The sequence below is a fragment of the Macrotis lagotis genome, chromosome 6, assembly GCF_037893015.1.
Source record: "Macrotis lagotis isolate mMagLag1 chromosome 6, bilby.v1.9.chrom.fasta, whole genome shotgun sequence".
NCBI classification, from domain to species: Eukaryota; Metazoa; Chordata; class Mammalia; order Peramelemorphia; family Peramelidae; genus Macrotis; species Macrotis lagotis.
This window is the reverse complement of record NC_133663.1, coordinates 56,133,808-56,156,603: the sequence shown is the minus strand read 5'-3', so window position 1 is coordinate 56,156,603 and position 22,796 is coordinate 56,133,808. Positions and strand designations below refer to the sequence as shown.

At 41.0% G+C, this 22,796-nt stretch overlaps 1 protein-coding gene across 2 annotated transcripts in view; it reads right to left on the bottom strand.

Moving 5' to 3' along the window:
- Positions 1-20,639, bottom strand: part of PID1 (phosphotyrosine interaction domain containing 1) — a 281,380-nt gene extending 260,741 nt beyond the window's left edge. The window contains exon 1 of one of the 2 annotated variants that reach the window (XM_074191210.1): positions 20,618-20,639. Coding sequence is in view for 1 of the 2 variants with exons in the window: in XM_074191209.1 (XP_074047310.1) it covers positions 19,973-20,002 (30 nt within the window). In the remaining variant the exon portion in view is untranslated. Of the gene's footprint in view, positions 1-19,972; positions 20,051-20,617 lie in introns of those variants that run through there. The other variant, XM_074191209.1, reaches the window with a different exon arrangement.
- Positions 20,640-22,796: the final 2,157 nt, after the last annotated feature.

The following is a 22,796-nucleotide window of genomic DNA, read 5'->3' as shown; positions in this document are numbered from 1 at the left end:
ATGGGGATTTGACCTATAAACCAGGAAAAGGGAACCCCAGTGTGATTGGGCTTTTCAGAGGCAGAGAGACCATGATTATAATTCAAATCGGTTCAGTTACAAGGTCAAAATAATTTCTTTGCAGTTCAAACCACAGCTTGAACAGATTTCAAGTGTTTTTTAAATCTTCAAAGTACTCAGAACTCAAAAAATGTGACGATGGTGCTGGAGGAAAGCAGCCAGGTTACTCATGATGGAGGTACACAGAGATGAAAAGAGGAAATGCAGGAGGACAGAAGGGGCACACTTGTTCCAGAGATATTTTAGAAGACCTCTATAAAAGGGGCTTTAAGTTTCTGGTAAGGGAAGAGGTCCAAGAAAGCTCTCTGAGTAGTAGAAGCACTGAACTGTAGTTAGAAGGAACCTCAGTGACCACTTAGTATGATCTGTACCTGATCAAGAATCTTTCTTGTACAACCATCCCTAAGGGATGACCATATAGGCTTTGCGTGAAGTCCACCACTGAAGGGAGAATGTGCTGCTCCCCTGCCCCACTCCAATGGCTAACCATTCCATTTCATTACTGGACAGCACTAATTCTTGAGATGATCGCTGTTCAAAATGGCTTCTTTCTGAAACATGACTTTTATGGATCTCCATGGGCTGATAATCTGTGAGGAAAATGTTGAAACCAGTTAAATTAAAAAAATACTCTCCTTTTTTCTGAAATTCCCTTTTTTGGAAGCAGACTCTTGTGAAGCTTGGCAGTCAAAATCATAAAAATGAGCCAACTCCATAACAATGAGAAATTTCAGTTGCCTGGCTTCAGAGATGCAGGAAACTGTGATCTGCATTTAGGGAAGCGTAGGAGAAACCTCCCACCTTTCCCTGCAAATCCTCTCAGATACCTTGCTGTAGAGAAAATCTCTAGCAAATGAACTGAAGAAAATAATTTCGCATTTCTCCGTACCTGTATGGAGCACTTACTCAGGATGGCACAAGTCTCCCTAGAGAATGGATTTGGGAAAATACCACTAGGAACCATACTCATGATGTCACCATTCATTGTGAGACCATAAAAATCAATAGTTTTCTTTTTTATGACTTTAGATATGAAGCCAGCTGTCATCTTGGCTTCTTGAACAGTGCTAAACCAAGAGTCAGGAAGCCTGGTAGTCTGTGGTATTATTACCTGGCTACTGTGTGACCTAGGTCAAGTCACTTTATTTCACAGTCTCAGTATAGGAATAGGTATAGGAATAGATCATTTCTTAGCCCCTTCCCAATTCTAAAACTCTATGGGATTTTCTATTCCAAAGCAACATTTCACATTTCAGTTAGGGATCCAGAGATCAGACACAGTTCTGGGATCCTGGTCTCCATGACTTCAGCAGAGAACTTCTTTGGTTTTTCTCTAATGGGCTCCTTTTATTATTCTACTCAGAACAAATCTTTAAAGTTTTAGGTATTAGAACAGTTAAAGCAATGTAAAAATGCTGACCAGCTAGTCACTAGTTCAGAGAACAGCTTCCTCTCAAAGGAAAAGAAGGCTACATCTGTATGGACATCTCTATGAAGTCATTTGTACATATCTGGTCCACTTCATTGCCAACTGGGGCCCAATTTTGACCCACTTTTGTAATAATATAATAATAATAATAATAATAGACATTAATAATAATAATAATAGTAATAATAGACATTTATATGTAAGCACTTAAAGCTCAGCAAAGCCCATTGCGTGCATTATCCCATGAATGCCCACAACTACCTTAGGAAGGAAGTATTACCCCCTACTATCAATCCATTTGACTGATGTAGAAACTGAGGCTGAGATGTGACTCACTCATGGTCTCACTGTAAGTAAGAATCTGAGACAGGCTGTGAACTCAGGTCTTCCTGCCTCCCAAGACTCGCAGTCTTACTATGCCCCTATGTTGTCCCTATCCAGAATAGCCTAACCACCAAATGACCCAAGTATTGATAAGAGTCTGACTAATAGAACTGGGACCCCTTGGAAGCACACCAATCTTAAATAGATCAGAGAAGGAGGAAAGCAAATTTTGAGAGAATCTATTGGGAGTGTAGGGGTTCTACTTCTGGGAGGGCTATCTCTGATTCCATGGTACCTCCACCAAGCTACCTCACACTCTCTTCTTGTCGCCCTTCTCCTCCCTCAACCTTTCCTCTTCCCTTCTCATTCCCACCTTCTGTCCCACAAGTGAATATTTGGGAATTCATTTGTAATACTTGTTATTGTATTGAATAATGGTTTATGTTCCTTTCTCTTAATTTGAAAAGTGGGTGAGTAGAACACTTTCTCTTCCTTTCCCTAGGGAGAGAAACAAACCACTAAATTGATTTGCTGTTTGTATGTTGGTCTTGATAGATTTTTTTCCCTGGATATTAGTGACCCAATTAGAAGAGGAAAATGAGTTTCTCTGGGTTTATATTTAACCATTTAAAACCTTACTCCTGAAAAAAAAAACTGACCTGTGGCAGAATTCAGGTTCGCAGTCCAGTCTTTCTGGGGCATATTCTTGTTGACAAAATACTGGACCTACAAGTCCTGTCAACTTTCTTTCCTATCAGGGACAAGATATAATGGACTGAGAGTTATGAAGAATTGTGTTCAAATCTCATATCAGACCATATTAACTATATAACTACCGACAAAATTACTTTACCTCTCAACCTCAGTTCCCTCATCGGTAAACTAGAGATAATATTATTTTCATGCAATCTTTCACTTCTCAAAGCACTCGGCAACTGTTTGAACCTTCTATATGAGGAGTTTCCTGGTTTTTCCCAGTTTATAGGGCAGAAGCAAACAAGAATTTATAAAACACCTACTATGTATTAGACATTGTGTTTAGTTTAACAATTATTTCATTTGCTCCCCACAACAACTCTAGGAGGGAGGTGCTGTTATTATCCCCATCTTACAGATGAGGATACCAAGGCAGACAGAGTTTGAGTGACTGGCTCCAGATTATACAGCTACTAAGTGTCTGAGAGCAGATTTGAACTCAAATCTCAAGTTCAGGCTAGGTATTCTATCCACTAAACCAGGAAGCTGCATCATTCTCTTTGTACATACTTTGTATTTACTCCCTCACTCCCAGACACCCATTCAATCTCCCCACCCCACCCCCATAGAATCAAGTTCCATCTTTGAATGGTTAGCCAGTAGGCAGTTTCTACGTGTTTCTTGATTTCAAGTCCTTGCCATCCCTATCTAACAAAGCTGAGTGTTCAAATGCAGTAAGAGATGTAAAGTACTTGGCAAAAGTACAGTTGGTTATTATCAATGATTACCCTTGTTTCTTTTGTATTTTTTTTCTTAGCATCTGAGGAAGAATGGAATGGCAAGTTGACTTAAATGAGCCTGGTTCTCACAGACTATCAAGTCTAACAGGAGACTTGGCAGAATTAGTCTGAATGCATTTTCCAAACAAATGTTTAATCCTCTGTGCTGTCTGCGAATAACTGGGAAACGCAGCCACAGAACCAATTTCCACTCTTGCAGGTGACAGGCAGCATTCTTTGTCTTACCAAATCAGCAACTGGGTTAAGAGCTTGAGATGACATTGGCTAGTTTAATACAAGATGTTATGTCAAGAGCTAAATGAAGAATAGGAGGAATTGGGGGAGGAGAGAGAAAGATTGAGAGAGAGAGAAAGACAGCTTTCTAGTTCCACTTGAGAGTACGGTTTGGGGTTAAGACAAAGGAAAATCAAAACTATTGATATTTTTCCTTTTCCACTCAAGCATGGTGCTGTGGAAAGGGAGTTGAGACCAAAGCAGGATGGATATGAATCTCAGCTCTGCTACTCACTTCTGACCTTCTCTGACTTTCAGTTTTAGCTTCCATAAATTAAAGTTCTACATGGTAGCTTCTGAGTCCCTTCCAGAACTATATTGATGAAATCTAATGTTCCAGGGAATTAGTGGCCAACAATTATACCACAGAAACACCTGTTCTTCTACAAAGTTCTCCCACCTACCCCTCCGCCCCATTTTTACTCTTCACAGTGTAGGAAAAAATAGTAACATTACTGTATTCGGTTGTTATTGCATATATAGAGAATTATATTGGCACAAACAAGTGCATCCAAAAAAGATTTTTTTTTGCATTAAAATGCTCCAAACAGGAAATGCCACCCATCTGTGTCATAGGCCGATGGCTACCATCTCTGTTCTTTGAGGCGACTCTTCAGAACAAATTACAAAGAAAACATCTGGAACAGCTGTACCCACAATCATAGGTATTAACCAACAGGCCCCTGTACTAAAAGTTGACTTTGAGGAGTCAAAACACTCTCAGTATGCTTTAACCGGTGAAATAAAAATGGTAGGGTAAGATTCCGGTGAACAGTAGATTATAGTCATTCTACCACAGGCCTGGGATTGCAAAGGATCTTTCTGGAAGGATGTGGCATGAAAGGATTAGGGAGGATCTAGGCAATGAGGAAGGGCTCAATTTAACCAACCCCTGGGCCCAGGTCCAAGTACACACAACTCCATCCCTCCCGATAAAGATGGAGATTCAAAAGAAGGCAAGGAGGGGGAAAATTCTCAAGGCAGATCTCTCATGGCAAGAAATAGAAACTTTGTAATAATACTCATCCCTAACTCAAACTCATAAGAATTGCATTGCTATAATCACCATACCCTGAACCTGGTTTATAGCTGTTGACAACTTATCTCTCCATTTATCTTTTTGAGAGTAGGGGGACACAGATGGACAATTGGACCTTTGATTTCACTGAAATGGGATAAGGAACAACCCCCCCCCCCCATAATGAGTAACAACGACAACCAGCATCTTCAATATGACTTAGATTCTTAAAGAGTTGCCCATCTTTAAGTGAGATGACTTGCCATAGTTGTGCCAAAACAGACTTCTAGGTGACTCTTCCATCATTTACAGAGGAGAATCACAGAAGAGAAACAATCACATTTCCTTGGAACTTTTAAAATTTGTTAAGTCCTTTCTTAGAAGGACCTCTCAACAGTCCTGTGGAACTATATTAGAGCTATTATTTTCCCCATTTTACACATCAACAAGCTTTTCTGTTCCCTGATTCCTACATGTTCCCTTCCAATGAAAAAAGAAAAGTCAATTGCTTGCAAATATTCAGTCAAGGAAAACAAATTCCCACACTGGCCATATTAAAATTCATATCTCATTCTGCGTCCTGAGTCTAAATATAGTTTCTTACACATAGTATATAATTAAATTAATTTTAAAAATTAATTTAAAAATAAATTAAAATTAGGAGACAGATAGCATGCTTCAGCCTCGAAACTCTGGATTTGTGATAGAACACTACTGATCAGAATTTTTAAGTCTTTCAAAGTCATCTGACTCACTTCACTTGGCTCTTTAATCAGTTCATACAGACATGCCCCTAACATCATGTCTTATGGTGCAATATTATTCTATTGTATTCCTACACTACCATTCCTTCAGTTATATCCCAATTGATGCATATCACCACATCCCATACATGGTTTCCAATGGTTTGACATTTCTCTCTTTCTTTGATCATTCTTGAGGGAAAGCATATTAATGGCATGGTTGGTTAATGACTTTCTCAGTATAGTTTGGGCCCTAGAATGCCTTGCTTATTGTTGGTGGATGGTACAGTGAATGTTCAATCCAGCATCAGACAATTACTAGCTATATGGTCCTTGGTAAAGTCATTCAAATTGTTTCTGCCTCAGTTTCCTCAACTGTACAGTGGAATAATAATATCACGTACCTACCAGGGTTATTGTGAGGATTGAATGAAGTGGCATTTATAGTCAGCAATCACCTATCACAGTCTTCCAGGCTTCAAGTCCCATAATTATTGTTCTAAGACAAAACAATGTCCAACAGGGAAAAAAAAGTCCTACTAAGAAAAAAAATTAACCAAATACTAAATAGTCAGGATTCCCCCTGGTCACTCACTACCTACAAGACTCTTCCAGCGCAATCAGCCCCCAAAGGGCTGCAGGAACTTTTGGCCATTGGCCTGAGGGAGGAAAAAGGAAATAGGCAAGGGCTGCTGCCCGGGAAACTCAGCCTTAGTGGTCAAGAATCAGGGTTGGCTTTGTTGTAGGAGTCCAATCTGCCTCTGGTCTCTGTCTTTATGCAGAGGCAGTGAATGGCTTTCTCACCCCTTCACAGTGTTAATTACATAATCAACTGTCTCATAAAGCTAATAATTACTATATTTCTCAGAGGTCTTTTCTTTATATAAAGGGCATATATTATAATCACTTATTGGAACATTCTCTCTCCTCTCTGTCTCTGAGTCTTTTTTCTCATGATAGATAGATAGATAGATAGATAGATAGATAGATAGATAGATAGATAGATAGACAGACAGATAGATAGATAGATTTCTGCCTTTGTCTCTTTTTTATCTTTATGTATCTCTCTGTCACTGCTTTTGCCTGTATTTATTTGTCTTTCTTTGTATATTCATCTATCTTTCTCTTTCTTCCTTTCTTTGTCTTTCTCTTCCTCTGTCTCTGTCTGTCTCAGTCTCTCTCTCTCTCTCTCTCTCTCTCTCTCTCTCAAAAAGTGCATCAGGTTAACCCTATTTCTGAGAAGGATCCATCAAAGGTTTCAGATGAATGAATTATGAATTTTTAATCAAGTAATAGAACATTCCTTTGGGACTGGAAAGTAAGGGTTAGAGCTATCACATAGAGAGTGGTGGTGATGAAAAAAATTATATAGGCAGCTCTGGGATTATCTACCCCCAATGGGAGGGGAGCAATGGCCCCCAAACTATTAGCATGGTCACTCTGCTGAATCATAATAGCTAGAATTTATACAGCACTTTAAGATTTACAAAGAACTATATAAATATGTTCATTTGATCCTCAAAAACAACCCTGGGAGGTAAGAGTTATTATTATTATTATTATTATTATTATTATTATTATCTTCATTTGTCTGCTGAGGAAACTAAAGTAAGCAGAAGGTAAGTGACTTGCCCTGGAACACACAGCTAGTAAGAACCAGAGATCAAATCTGAACTCAGGTCTGCCTAACTCCAGGATGGTGCCCCCTGAACATTAGGATCTGACTGGGAGACAGGAAGTCACTAAGAACATGCCAAGTCATGTGAGTTATTCACAGGTAAATAATCAATTGGTAGTCACAGTTTTAATTGAGCTTTGCAGATAAGTACTGAAGCCTTTACTAACTTGTAATTATTTCTTTCCTTTGGGGGTTGAGAAAGGGGACAGAGAAAGTAAGTGGAAAGAAAGTATATTTCCAAAAAAAAGGTGAAACATTCTTTATGTTTTACCTGGATGTTGCTCTTGTGAGTCAGATTTTAACGTAATGTTATCTTCATTAATTTTTCGAAAGGCCTGTATTTGTTTTCTTGTTTTACTTGTCCGTTTATCTTCTGGGAAGAGGAAGGGTCAAAAAGAGTGAGACTGAAGACTAGTTTTCCACTTAGGCCTTAGCACAGAGGCGAGAACATAGAAAACATTTAATAAATGCTTGTTTCCTTCCCTTCTAAGGTGAGATAAATAGTATCATTATTCTTTACTCTTTCCCTGGGAGTAGGTGTTTGCAAGTCTAATTTTAAAGCAACATTTTATCTTCATTTATAGGTCCTTTCCTGGCAGGAACTTAAATAAATGGCATGCTACAAAAATCAAACCCCAGTATATCTGCCCCCAACGAGCATGATAGTTTTCTTATAGATATCACCAACAATTCATTTCTATCCAGGATACAGGGAGGCAGGAGATCTCTAAATTTAATTCAATTCCATTTGAAATGGATTCATTAAACAACTATTCCATTTTCAGGCAATATGCTAGGCTCTGGAGATAACAGAAAAAAATGAAATATTCAAGAGTGGCATGGTGTAGATAGCATCAGATTTGTTGTCCCAAGGACTTCGGTTCAAATCCCTACTTGAGGATTTCCAACCTGGTGTGGTCTTAGACATCTTGATCTATAAAATGAGGGATGATCTCTTAGGTTCCAGCTCAAAATCTATGACTCTGTCCTGTAATAGGGCAAGACCAACACATATCTAACTTTGCCAAAGTTCACACAGCTAAGTATTAAGTGTCTGAGACTGCATTTGAACTCAGGTCCTCCTGGCTCCAGGACTGGCACTCTATCCACTATGCCACCTAGCTGCCCCAACATATCCAACTTCCAAGTATACTGTGCTCAGCAAACATATACTTAGATAATTAACACCTCCATCCTGGTATTTAAAGGTTATTGCCTTGACTAAATTAAACCTTCCTGTAAAACAAGCAGAGAATGAAAAGGAGAAAGGGAAGTCTCACCAGAACATAGCCCTGGTTAGACATCACAGCACTCACAGAACTTATTATTAAACAGGGCCAGTAACTCAGCTCCTTCATTACATACAGAGTGGTTGAGGATTGCATTCTAAGAGGAACACAACATAGGAAAATCCATGTTTTGACAAGCAAGGACTTGAACCTTGGGTTTGTCTACTCCAGAGATGAGAGAGACATTTTCCTTCTAGGGCAGCAACTATCAGAAAGCCCTGCTAATTGAGATCTTCCTGGCCCAAGCCTTCTCTCTCCCTTCCTAACTTCTCATCAGGGCAAGAAGATGATCCTAACATAAAGGAATGTTCAAACTCTGAATGACAAGATGCAGGAGTGCTTAGAGTTGGGCCAGATCCATCACTTTCACGGTGTGTGAATGAAGCAGGACCTAATATCTCATCTAAGGCTGAAATGGGCAAAAGTCAAAAAGGGTCTATGCCCTTTCTCTGATGCTTTCAGTGGGCATACTTGGTCTGTGGTATAGAGCAGGATGATTATTCTGGGGCTCTGCCATGATTGATAACCAACTCCGAATCCACAGAAAAATGCTCATATAAACAAGCCCTGCCTGTTTTTAGATAAACAGCTCAATCATCTCTTCTTTTTTCTATTTGAAGACTTGATTCCATAGGACTCCACAGAAGTACACTGTCATCCAAATCAGTTTTCCCGGGCAATTTTTATCTGCTAACCATAAATAAGTCCTCTAACTGCTATGCATAGACTAAAAAGGTCTAATGGCTCACAACCAGATGTCTTTGGACTACAATATTTTGCATGAACCTTTCTTCTGCAAGCCTGTCTAACTAAACAAAGGCCAAGTCCATATCAGGGATTAGGAAAAGGAAGAGGGAGCAAGTCTTAGACCATAAAACAAAATCAATGAGTTGTATGACAGCCAAAGACAACAAAGTACTATATCAAAATCTCGTAGTAGGTAATAAGGAACAGAGGATTGATGATTTCTCTGGAATGCTTAGCAATTTAAAATTACAAATATTTTTGTTGACTAATACACAAAAAATAAATAAATAGGTAAGTATTTTATTGGGAGGGCAAGTTGAGCTCTAGAATATCAATTTTGAGTTTTCTTAGGAAAGTCATCTTCACAATGATCATTTTTCCTCTCATCTTCAGGATAACTAAGTTAAAAAGACTACCGGCAAAAATCTACATAGCTACGTGGTTGAAAAACTACTCACCACTTCTAGTGGGTCTAATGATTATTTGGAAATGAGTCTTCTGTCAAACTTTTCCAAACTAGAATGTTCTTTATGAACTAGACCATAGATTGGTTCCATAATTAACTTTTGTTAACAACAATTGAGGTATCTGTTTTGGATAAATATCAGACACTCTAACATTCTTAAATATCCCTTCAGCTGATGTACCCTACAAGGGCTTCTTCATTCAAGAGTTTCTATCTCATTTGGACTTCTTTGATTGCATTTGCTATGGTATCTTTTTAAAGGAATTCAGAATGGTGTCAATGACCTAGGGAGCCCTCAGTTGTAATTTAGGTTGTTAACAAAACCACCATTTTATGTCTGTATGGTAATTTAGGGTCTTCACAGTACCTTTCCATACATCTATCTCATCTTATCCCCCAAACAATCTTCTATATCAGCCTGGCCTTGGTCAAAACCAACATTCAATGCTCTATTCCCATTTTAAAGTGAAGGAAACAAGATTCATAAAAGGTCCACTGATCTGAGCAACATCATATAGCTAGGAAGCACCAGATCCTAATTCTTTCTGATTTCTCTCAAATTCATTCCCCTCAGTCCCTGCAGAAGCTAATTCATTCAGCCTTGGAACTTCTTCCCTGGAACTGAGCTACCTTGCCTAAGGTCTTAATAAGTGTAAACTCCCCTGGTCCATTACATCCTGACCATTCTAGATCAACAGATATCCATACCAACTTGGAATTTAATCCATCACTTTCCACTTCTTCTGTTATGTATGCATAATAAACCAATTAATACTACCACTGCTTTTGGGAAAGGTGCATTGATTAATCCACTATCTTGAACATTCCACAGATCCAAATTCTCTTTTCCAGGTACCACTTCTTTTGATATGTTGTTACCCCTATTAGAATATAAGCCCCTTAAGGGGAGGGATTGTCCCACTCTTGTGCTTCTATATACAATGCTTACCACAGTACCTAGAACATATCACTTAATAATTTTTTAATCATTCATTCCTCATGATCTTTCTACTAGCCATAGTTTTCAGAAGCTACTTTGGTTTCTATTTTCCTTTAGAGATATTGGTCAAAGGACCACAGAATTGAGATCTAGAGTTATAAAGGATGTCAGAAGTCATTCAGTCTAATTCTACCACCACCACCATCCATTTCAAGGTGTGGAAACAGGGTCAAATATGCTGGGATTCACCCAGTGTCATAAAAGTATTAAATAACAAAGCAGGGGTGAGAAATAGGGGTGGGTCCTCTGACTCTAGAATAAATACTTCTTCCACTATACCAATTTTGAGCCCTGTGAGGTCCTCGCCATTTTTTAGACAAATGCAGTTTCAATGTAAGGCAGTTCTATGACACCCTAGTATATAGGGTACCAAGCCAGGGATCAGAAAAATTCACCTTACTGAGTTCATATCTGGCCTCAGACATTTCCTAGTTATGTGAAGTGGGCAAGCCTGCCTCAGTTTCCTGATCTGTATGAGCTGGAAAAAGAAATGGTAAATCATTATAGATTTTTTGCCAAGAAAACCCCAAACAGGGTCACGATGAGTCAGACATGACTGAACAACAGTCACATTCTACTGTCCTACTGTTTCTGTGAAAGGTAGTTAGACTGATTCTAAGTGGAGTTTCATAATTTTCTACTACCATTGCAGAAGCAAGGTTGGGCGGCAGGGAGGAGAATCAAATCCTTCCTTTTCCGCTGATTGGTTCTCCTTACTTCCTCTCTTCCTTTTTTTTTTAAAGTTCATCAAGTTTAAAGTAACCTCAGATTTGACAGCATTGTTTCAGAGCAATTGGGCCTCATCTATTTCTCCGTATTGGGTGTTGCACAGGGATAGGACAAAAGCCTGAAATACAAGACTACACATTGGAAATTAAGCAAGAGGTGACTAAGCACAGAGAAGAAACATTCAATCAATGAACAAACATTCATTAAACACATTCTATGAACAGTTAGAATGTGAAATTGCTAGGAATACAAAGTAAAAAATTAAATTAATTATGCTGTCAAATTTGAGGGCATAACCCCCAATTTGTCTGCCTTTGCTATGGTAACCTTTTCAAGAAAGTCAGAATGGTGTCATTGACCTAGAGAGTCCTTAGTTGTAATTTAGGGTGTTACCAAACCCACCATTTTATGTCTATGCAGTACTTTAGGGTCTTCAAAGTATTTAGGTTTGTACTAGAGTTGGGGTTTTGGGGGATTTGGGTGATGAGGAAATACACATATAAATATATAAATTTACATGGTCCCAAATATAAATATGCATCTTTTAAAGCCCCCAAACTGTAAGTTTAGCTATATGAACAGATTTCAGGGAATCCACAAACATGGATGGGGGAAAAAACTGTATCTTTATTTTCAATGACTTCTAACTGAAATTTAATATTCCTTTCAATTCCTCAAAACTATTATTCTGAAGAGGGGTCCATAGGCTTTGCCAGACTGCCAAAGGGGTCCATGACTCATGAACAACAAAGGACTCTTGCTCTAATTAGCTGATCGTTCAACTTCTTACCAGAACTGCTAATAAGCTAATGAAATACTTTGAATTTCTCCCATCCCCAACCTACCCCACTTCTCAAAGTGCTAATGAACAGTAAATGACCAAAAGGAAAGTCAAAAAAGAAGTGGGGGGAGGGGAATTGAAAGGAGAGGGAGGAGCCTGGGAAGTATGATCCTTGGAAAACTTAAAACTAATTCTTGGGAAAAAAAAAAAAATTCATTCCACTAAAACATAGTATTCAATTCTAAGGAAGACAGGACAAACAATTGTCCTGAATATTCAAGAGGGAGATGAGGTACTGTGGGATCCCAATCCAAGTTCTGACATTAAACCAGGTGATCTATGGGAAATTTCTGAGACTGTTTCTTCATTTGTAAAACTCAAAGGGATCAAATCAGTTGGTACCATTCCTTCAGCTATGAAGGTCTATGATTCTCATATATGTGGTGAGGAGAAGAATCCTGTCTCAAAGTGTGTAAGAAGCCAGTGACAAAGGAATAATTCTTAAGCAACAGGAAAATTACACTGGAAGATCACTAGGCTTTGAGTCAAAAGACTGAATCTCAGACCACTACTGTGTGATCTGACAAATCATTCAATGTCTCTGAGGCTCAGTTTCCTCACATACAAGATGAGAATCAAAATACTTGAAGTATCTCCTTTCCAAGAATGACAGTAAAAGCAAAAGGGAAAATGTATCTGAGGGGTTCTCACAATAAATTATGATAATAGTCATAAAATGGCATTTATGTAATGTTTTAAAGTTGCAAAGCAAAAGCTATTATCTCATTTGATCCTCATCACAACCCTGTACAGGAGGTGTTATTGTTATCCCTTTTTTTATAAATGAGATAAATGAGGCTTGAAACATCAAGTGACTTGCTGGGGTTCACTTAGTTAATAAGGATCTGAGTCAGAAATTGAACTTAGGGCTTCCTAAAACCACATACAGCAGCCTATACACTGGATTAACTTAGCTTCTTCTAAACATCTATGAAAACCTTTTTTCAATGGAGGCTTTAAAATCATATCTGAAGAATGTGAAATGTCATCTCTTTTTACATTTCCTCCATAACTTTGCTTTGGGCAAAGAACAAAGAATTCATCAGTCTGAATCTACTGTAGAGATTATCCTCTCAATTCAGTGAAATCAGTTTTACAATCAATCAATCAATAACATTTACTATATTTTCTATATAACTAGGCACCGTGATAAGTGCTAGGGATACAAAACGAGGCAAAAGATAGTGCTCGCCCTCAAAGAGCCTGCACTAAGATTTCCTGTAGGAGATGAGATTTTTAGGAAACTAAGACTTAAAGGAAACTAAGAAAGCCAGTAGATGGACCTAAACTTGCCCAGTGTCATTGGATCACATAATACATGGTGGGAAGTAAGGTAGAAGAAAACTGGAAAGATGGAAGGGGAGAAGGGAGGTATAAGTTACGGAGGGCTGTGAATTCCAGAGTTAAGTGGTGCAGTGACTAGCAAACCAACCCTGGAATTAGGAGTTCAAATCTGGCCTCTGACACTTGACTCTTAGCTGGGTGACCTTGGACAAGTCACTTAACACTGATAGCCTCACATTCAGGACCATCTCCAGTTATCCTGATTCATATCTGGCCACTGGACCAACCCAGATGATTCTGGAGGAGCAAAATGAGACTAGTAGTTTAACAATCATGTCCTTGTCAAAGCATCCCCAGTCATGTCCTTGTCAAGACCTCACCTCCCTGATGTCATGGTCTTCTTTGAGAATGAAGGAAAAAATCCTCAATCAATAGGGAACTATTGAGATCTATTGAAAGTAAAGTAATATGGATGGAGCTAAGACATTCCCTCTGATGGTTGAATGGAAGATGGACAATCCATTTCCTAGGATCCATCTTTGAAGAAACCTTCCTAGCTTCGGTGGGCAATTCAAGCTTCTCTATTGGCAAGGTTTTAAGACCCAATTCTTCTCTAACATAAGACAATGATGTTTGTCCTTCATTCTCAAAGAATATCATGACATCAGATTAGATGATGCCGTGGCAAACATATGAATTGGATTTTAGTGAGGGGGTGCTGTTCTAAGTAATCAGTCTCACTTTCTCCTCCAGAACCATCTGAGTCCAGGGGCCAAATATGAATCAGGACAACTGGAGATGGCCCTGGATGCTAGACAGTCAAGGTTATGTGTCTTGCCCAAGGTCACGTAGCTAGTAAGGGTCAAATGTCTGAGGCCTGATTCGAACTCCTGTCCTCCTGACTCCAAGGCCAGTGCTCTATCCACTGTGCCGCCTAGCTGCCATCAGAGCAGGGAACAAAAGCTATGGTAATTATACTTTCAATAAAGCATACCATAAATTTATTCATTCATTCAAGCATTAAACATCAACTACGTACAAGGTCAGAGACAAAGAAATACGTTAAGGGCTCCTTTCAAATCCCAAGGACCTTATTTCAAGTCCTGCTTCTGATCCATATTAGTTAAATCCATAGATGGGATCATAAATATTTTTATGTCATGGAAACCCTTTGGCAGCCTAGTGAAGTCTAGGGACCTCTTTTCAAAATAATGTTTCTAAATGCATGAAATAAAATATATAAACCAATTATACTAAAATAACAATGTAATTTTTTTTCCCCAATTCCAGTTCACAGACCCTCTGAAATCTCTCTAAGGAGCCTGGACTAAGAACACCTGGTCTAAACCATGGGTAAGTTATAGCTCTCAAGGTCAGTAACTTGGGGAACATTATTGCCAATTGGGGCAGCTAGGTGGTGCAGTGGATAGAGCACTGGCACTGGAGTCATTGCCTTGCCCCCCCCCCCAAGCAATATTTCAAATTATCTAAAAGCAGCAGTGTAGGGAGTCTCCAGAATGAGAATGTCCCTTCACTATTGAAATAGCATTTCTGAACCAAAAATGTATAAGGCACTAAGGATTAAAAAGAAAATGGACACCATTTGCTTTCCCCTTGGACCCTCAAAGAGGCTGCTACAGCAGGGATGAGGGGAGACGAAAGGATTGTATATTCTACATGTCTCTAGATCTTACCTAAATATTACTATGTTGGCCTTCCTACTATACCCCTTGTTCCTTTACTAATCTCCAACATTATAAGAGATAATGGGGTCACTAAAGAAATAGACAAGAGCTAACACTCTCTATGTTTGAAGCTAACTGTACCCACTTTCTCTACATGTAGATTCAAAGCCACAAGTCAATTTACTCCTAAGGGACAGATGTGTTTTCAACAACTACAAAACCCATATAGATTTCAGCCTACCCAGGACAGCATCAAAGTTAGGGATCTTTCCTCAATAAAAATCAGGACTTTAAGTTATTAAGGGAAGGAGAGGAAAACGCTTACTTTCTTAGGAGCAAGGCTCCTTTCACTTCTCTCACCAATTCATAATTCTTTGGGTTCCTCCAAGCCAAAATTCACTCTGCATGATAGAAGGTGAACAGGAAAGCAATCATATTGTCATTTACAAGAAGAATGAGCTTGGTATTTAAGTGCTCACACCCATTTTTAATCCTGTTATATTTTAAGAGGGATAACTTCCATTGTGGACAGGAGCAAGGAGTGTAGAAAACCCAGTTAAGTTAAAATCCAAAGCAGCAGATTGCCTTGAGGCGTGACTGAATGGGAAATAACCCAACAGATGAAGGGTCATCCTAAAGGCAACAGGTCTCTCTGCCTGTTCATGTACCCAGGGGGGAAGAACTAAAACCCCAAGGCTGAAAACATAACCATTACTCTCCTTGGCAAAGAGATTGGCAGGAGGAACAACAAAAACAGATCAAGGATTCCACCCCCTGAGCCAGGATGCTAGTTGCTGGATTCAAATAATAAAGACCTCGTCAAAGTTGGCTGTCAGTTCTCATCAACACTCTGCCCAGTCAAGTCTCTTGGACCCAACTACCAGAGAAATAAAACCTTTCAACCGAAATCTAACTAAGAGAAAAGGCATAATAGAAAATGGTTGGTTTTATTTTTCTCCCTCTTCTTTCTGGATATTTGGGCTAGAGACTACAAATTGATTTCACCATTCCACAAGGGAGCTCTCTGTTTCCTCAATTCCTCTCCTTCACTTTGGCCCTTCTGAATATGTATGTTTGGATTAAATATTAATAAAGTATGTTTGAGGGGACAAAAAGGGCTCTTTCCAAGTCAGTAGGCCTGGAAGGACAGAGACAAGCTGGACTCTGCTTTAAAGAGATATAAGGTTGTGGATAATCAAATCTTGTCCACCTGGGCCATTCTCTTTGTGAAGAATTCTGGGCTAGGAAAGCATCCTGCCCGTCTCGGTACCCGGGGAGCAAGTTTTTTCTGTATTGTAATATTTTCTGTGCCTATATAGATAATATATATTTTAAAAAATAATAAAGGGGCAATGTAACAAAGGCAACCACAATCCACCACAAATTTGATTTTGGCAAAAACAAAATCTCTTAATCTCCTTCCCCTCACCATAAATGGTTCCCTTCTACCTCCAAAAATGTTTAAGGGTCCCTTCAAAAATAAGAATCTAATTACAATTTTCTTTATCAATCCTATCATCTTTAAAGCTAGAAGACTAGCTAAAGCAGTATTTTTATTTATCCTGAAAGAAATATAAAACCATTAGGAATACTGTATGTGGGGACTGTCATGTAAATCTGACAATAAATATCTTTCAACCAAGACAGTGAACTGTATGGTTTGTCCTAGCTAAGGAAGACATAAAGCATATTTTATCCCTTAATATATTTCAAGGGACCACTTCAAGATGAGATATGTGTACTGCAAGCACAAATCATTTTGGAAATCATTCCAAATAACACATTTGTACATTTCATAGAAAAAGAAAGTGGATATTTCTAGTAAGGGAATATCACCATGTAGAACACAAGCCAGGAGAGTTTGCTTGCCAAAGGTCGTGTACTTTGGAGCCCACACACTTTCCTAAGTAATACAGACTGGGCAGGAACAACTTAAATAGACAAAAATTTCAAAAACTTCTTAGAAGCATAAGAACACCCAGCCACAGGAAAAGCATAAAGGAACACTGGCAACTTCCTCTATAAGAGCTCCCAAGAGATGATTCTTTCAGGACACAGAGACTTTAAAAAAAAAGGACCCCTTAGGGGGAGAATGAGAACTCCATGTCAATGAACATACCCACTATACTTCGGTGGTGGAGACTTAATGGGTCTGACAGACTATCTTAAAAAAAAAAAGTGTGCCTCTACAGACAGAGAACCCTGGAATCAAATCTTATACCAGTCATTTGCTGTCTGACTTGAACAAGTCACTTAACCTATCTGAGCTTATGTATGAACACCCATTCATGTACATACATGCACAGGTGTGTATGCCTATAAGTATGTCTATATAAATATTTACATGTGTGCAAGCATGAATACATTTATATGTTTATCTACATATGGATTATGTATATAGATACAGATATATCAACATCATTCTGTATCTATATTAAAATGTGCGGTATGAATGTGAGACAGCTAGGTGGCGCAATAGATTGACACTGGCCTTGGAGTCAGGAAGACAGGCATTTGAAACCAGCCCCAGACATTTGACTCTTACTAGCTGTGTGACCTTGAGTGAGTCACTTAACCCTGATTGTTTTGTGTCCATGACCATCTCCAGTTATCCTGGATCTGGACCCTGGACCCAGATGATTCTGGAGGAGAAAGTGAGGCTGGTGACTTAGCACAGACCCCCCCCCCCTTCACTCAAATTTAATTCATGTGCTTGTCATGGCATCAACTCCCTGATGTTATGGTCTTCTTTGAAACTGAAGGATAAACATCATCATGAATATTTATGATAGAAGGTGTATATAGACATATGCATATACAAACAGATAATCTACATACATAAAAGATTTCCCTGGAGAAGTGCCCCTGAATGAAGTCCTTTATTGAAACTTGTTGCTGAGTAAAGCCCAATATTGAAAAATCTGGTAAGGGGAGCTCCTCTCCCACTGATAAGAAATTCAATTTTCCTTTGAAATGATCACTCAACTAGTTTTTATTAAGCACCTATATCAGCTCCCTTGCAACACGGATACAAAGACAAAAATAAAACCATTCCTACTGTCAAGGAATTTATATTCTATCATAAATAATGGCAGGTATACATATAAGTAAATATAGAATATCTAAAAACATAAATCCAAGGTGTCCCAAAAGTCTTAGAGCAGTCTTAAACTTGCCCTAATTTTTTTTGGAAAAACCCTGTAGAAGATAAAGGAAGGGCCTTCTTGGTTTCTGATCATTTTATTCATTTGTTCTTGGATCCTCCTCGCCCCTTTTAAAGTCAAATACTGAAGCCCTGCATGTCTATTCTTTTTCAAGGACTAACATGCATATGAAGTATCAGCCTTAGATTATGTTTGGGTATCTCCTCCCCCTATTAAAGAGGACCCTCCAAAGTAACTTGTAGCACTACCTCCAAGGCTTTTTGGGCTTCCTAACCACCTCTCATCCTGAAAGATATTTTTGGATTTATATAATATATATATGAAATTTATTTATATTGATGCTTATACATATTTATTTATCGATTGATATATAATTTATTTATTCATTGACACTGAAACAACCCTTCTGAGTTTCCTCTTAGACAGCTTTGCTCCAGGCCTGCCAAAAGTTTGTCTGCGAGATTCGGTAAATGTCATCTGGCACTAGCCGGGCCTGTCCATCTGGAGAATATTTAAGAGCAAACGGCAGGGGTGGAAGCCGGCCCCAAGGGCAAGCGGGAGACCTCGGAGGGTGGCCAGGCAGGGCTCCTAGCTGCAAGCACCCTACTGGTCCGGGCTCCGGCCGGAGCCCAGACGCCCCTGCGCGCCCCTGGCCTCCCCTGGCTTCCCCTGGCCTCCTGCCTCCCACCCCCAAGGCTCCGGCGGTCGGATCTGAGTCCGACGCAGCGGACGCCTTCTTGCAGTTCAGCTCGTGTCAATGAAAACTTTTCCATGTGGAAGGGGATGACCCAATCCCTGCCTCGTCCAGGCTCCTCATTGAGAATGAAGGGCAAACATCGCCATGCAGACTTGAAATATAGGTGTAGACAAATGTGCATCTTATATCAATAGGCCTATTGTGTACATATAATGCCTCTCTATATGGTATATATATATGACTATTTATATAGCATGTATGCCTATTTATATAATATATAAATATGCCTTTTTATATAACATATGCCTATTTACATTGTATATTGCCTATCTGATACTATAGATGTCTCTTTGTATAGCATATATGCCTGTTTATATGACCTGCATGCCCATTTATAGACTACATATAAATAGGCATATGCTATATGCATATGATGTCTGTAAGTAGACAGAAACGCGTCTAAGTCTCTACACCCATCAACATTCATTCTGACTTGCAGAAGAGGGAAAAGAGGGAAAAGATCCAAAATCAGAAACAAAATAACACCCCGTTACCAAGCTAAACGGAGCTTGAGAGTGTGTCTGTGTGTCTGTGTGTGTCTGTGTGTCTGTGTGTGTGTGTCTGTGTCTGTGTGTCTGTCTGTGTGTGTGTGTGTCTGTCTGTGTGTGTGTCTCTGTGTGTGTGTGTGTGTGTGTGTGTGTGTGTGTGTGTGTGTGTGTGTGAGATTTGGGGGGGTCATCACGCTGGCAAAGCGGGCGCTTTCTCGAGTCATCGGTCCTGCCTTTCCCGGAGGCAGGGGAGAACATCTGGTTCCAGGCGCCCTCGCCCCAGACCCCAAGCCCCGCCGGTGCCAGGCGATCTGGAACCTCCGGAAAGAAAGTGGCAGCGGCTCGGCCAGACTCACGCGCCCCGGGCCCCGGAGCCCGGCTCAAAGTTGCGGGCACGCAGGCCGGCCGGTCCGGGTCCGCGCGCACGGCCCCGGGGGCACACGCAGCCCCCCGCCTCTGCCCGGCTCTGGCTGCCCCGCAGCCCCCCGCCCGCCCGCTTACCTGCAGCCTCTCGCTCGCCGGTTGCCACATAGTCGGCGCCTCCGGCCGGGGCGGGGGGCGCGCGGGACCCGGTGCCTGGCGCTGGGCAGCGGCGGGGAGGGGGCCGCGCGGGGGGCGCTCGCATCGGCTCCTGGGGGCGGCGCGGGAGGCGGCGGCTCGGCTCGGGCTCCAGCAACTTGTGGCCGCGGAGCTGCGCCGCGCCACGGCCCCGGGAGGCGGCGAATGCCGAGCTCCGCCCGCGGCCCCCAGTGCCGATGCGGCGGCGGCCTGGCTGCTCGCCCCTCCCCCGTGGCCGGGGGTGCGGAGCCCTCCTCCGAGCCGCCAGAACCTGCCCCGGCCACTGAGCATGCCCAGTGCCCGTGCCACCTCCCTCCCGCGGCCGCCGGCGGGGGGCTGCGGCCGGGGGTCGCGCCCGCAGGTGCCCGGGGGGCCGCGAGGTCGAGGGGAGAGCCCGGGGGCCTGTGCAGTCCGGCCCGGACCCCGGACCCCGGGGCCCGCGGCCGCCCAAGGCACAAAGGCGGCGCTTCGGCCCTCGAGGTGGTAGTTGAGAAAAGCCGGGAGAAGTGGAGTGAGCACCCCAAAGCCCCCGCCCCCACTCATCGCAGAGCTGGGGTCCGCCTTCATTTGGGGGCTCCGTTTCCTCACCTGTCAAAGGGGGAGCTTGGGAGAGCAGCGTGGGACGTCACCTTGGGCTTGAACGTTTCCTGGACCCCTCCAGGGGGCCCTTTGCAGAATGAGACCCTCGATGCGTAAAACAGATGCAATTACAGAGAGGACTATATTGAAATAGTCCGCGGACTTAAAAACAAGCCCTGGACTTTAGGCTAAGAACCCATGAAGTGCCAGGTGAGAACACTGAGGCGCTAGGAAGTGACCTGCCCAAAACCCCACCCCTGGGAAATCGCAGAGCTGAAACCCCAACCCAAAGCCAAGGATGCTCCACCAAATTAGGGCGAAAGAAAGTCTCTTGAGGCTCAGTTTCCTCACCTGTTAATCGGGGGAATTGACTTGACCTTTGGTTTGTCGTTTCCCGGACCCCTCTGGCAGGCCGGTTGAAGTCCCTGGGTCCCTTTTCAGAGTAACATTTTCAATGCGTAAAATACATACAATTACAGAGAGGACTACCCTGAAATGGTTGGCAGACTTTTGTTTTCAAAAACAAGCTCTTGACTTTAGGTCAAAAACCCATGAAATGGAAGTTGAGAAAACTGAGAAGAAATGAAGTGACTTTCCCAAAACACCACCACTAGGAAATCACAGAGCTGAAACTTCAATGATGTTCCACCAAATGAAGTCGAAAGAGAGTCTCTTAGAGGCTCAGTTTCCTCATCAGTTAAATGAGAAGGTTGGAAGAGATGGGATTAAATTTTTGTCTGTTTCCTGGACCCTTCCAGAAGGTTGGTGAAGTCTAAGTGTCCTCTTTCAGAATAATTTTTAAATACATAAAATATCTACAATTACAGAAAGGACTATATTGAAATAAAAAAGACAAACTCTTGGATTCTAGGTTAAGAGTCTATGAAGTGAATGATCATTAGAGTACTTTCTGACTCCATATCCATGATCCCATGGGGCAGCTAGGTGGCACAGTGGATAGAGCACTGGCTTTGGAGTCCCTGATTCATATTTAGAAGACAATCACCATTTTTTAAAAATTGTCTTTAGGTAACTATATTGCGCAGTGGATAGAGCACTGGCCTTGGAGTCAGGAAGACAGGAGTTTGATTTGGCTTCAGACACTTAACACTTACAAGCTGTGCAACTGGGCAAGTCACTTTACCCAATTGCTTTGCGATCAGGGTCATCATCAGTTGCCCTGATTCCTATCTGGTCACTGGGCCCAGATGGCTCTGAAGAAGAAAATGAGGCTGGTGACAGTATCCCCTCACTAATATCCTATTCATGACATCACCCCCCCCCCCCAAATGCCATGGTCTTCTTTGAGCATGAAGGACAAGAGCATGAAGGACAAACATCACCTAATATAGCCTGAGTTGAGAAGCTCATCTTTTGGGTTTGCCTACCTTGTCAATAATACCACCATACAAACCTATAATAATTCTTATTTTTTCAAGGCTTTTTTTCCATCAATCATTATATTTGATCCTCTATACAGTCCAGTGAAATAGACAGAAGAGAGATATACTAACAAACAAAGAAACTGAGGCCAAGAGATCTAAAGAGGGAAGAGCAGAACTTGAGTAAGAACTTGGTTCTCTTTCCACCAGTCCATGCCCCTTTAAGGATGGTCCTGACAATCTCACTGCAATGTCTATTCATTTACCTAATAATAGCTAGTTTGGCAATATGAGTTAGGAAAAATCGGGTTCAAGTTCTGCCTCCAATATTTATTATCATTTTTTCCTACTGGAGGTTAGCTGAGGTAAGTGATTTGCCCAGGGTCACACAGCTAGTAAGTATCTGGGCTGGAATTTGAACTCAGGTCCTCCTGAGTCCAGGACTGATGGTCCATCTACTGTGTCACCTAGCTTGCTCCTTGACTTTGCCTCTGTGATCAAGAACAATGCATTTAATCTCTTTCTATCTCCCTTTCCTCATCTCTAAATTAAGGACAGAAATACTTATGGTACTTTGTCCCAAGTTCCTGAGGGAGTATATAGAAAGTCCAGAGATAAAATGTAAAGCTTTTAAAGCTCCATATAAATGTCACTATTGTTATTTAAAGAATTCTCCCATCCAACTCTCCCAAAGCAGTTTTAAAGCTATGACCAAAAATGTGAAATGATAGAATGTAGGAGCTAGAAGCATCTTAGAGATCACTTAGTAGAATACTTTGGGTCTTTTAGTTGAAATGTAATCTCAG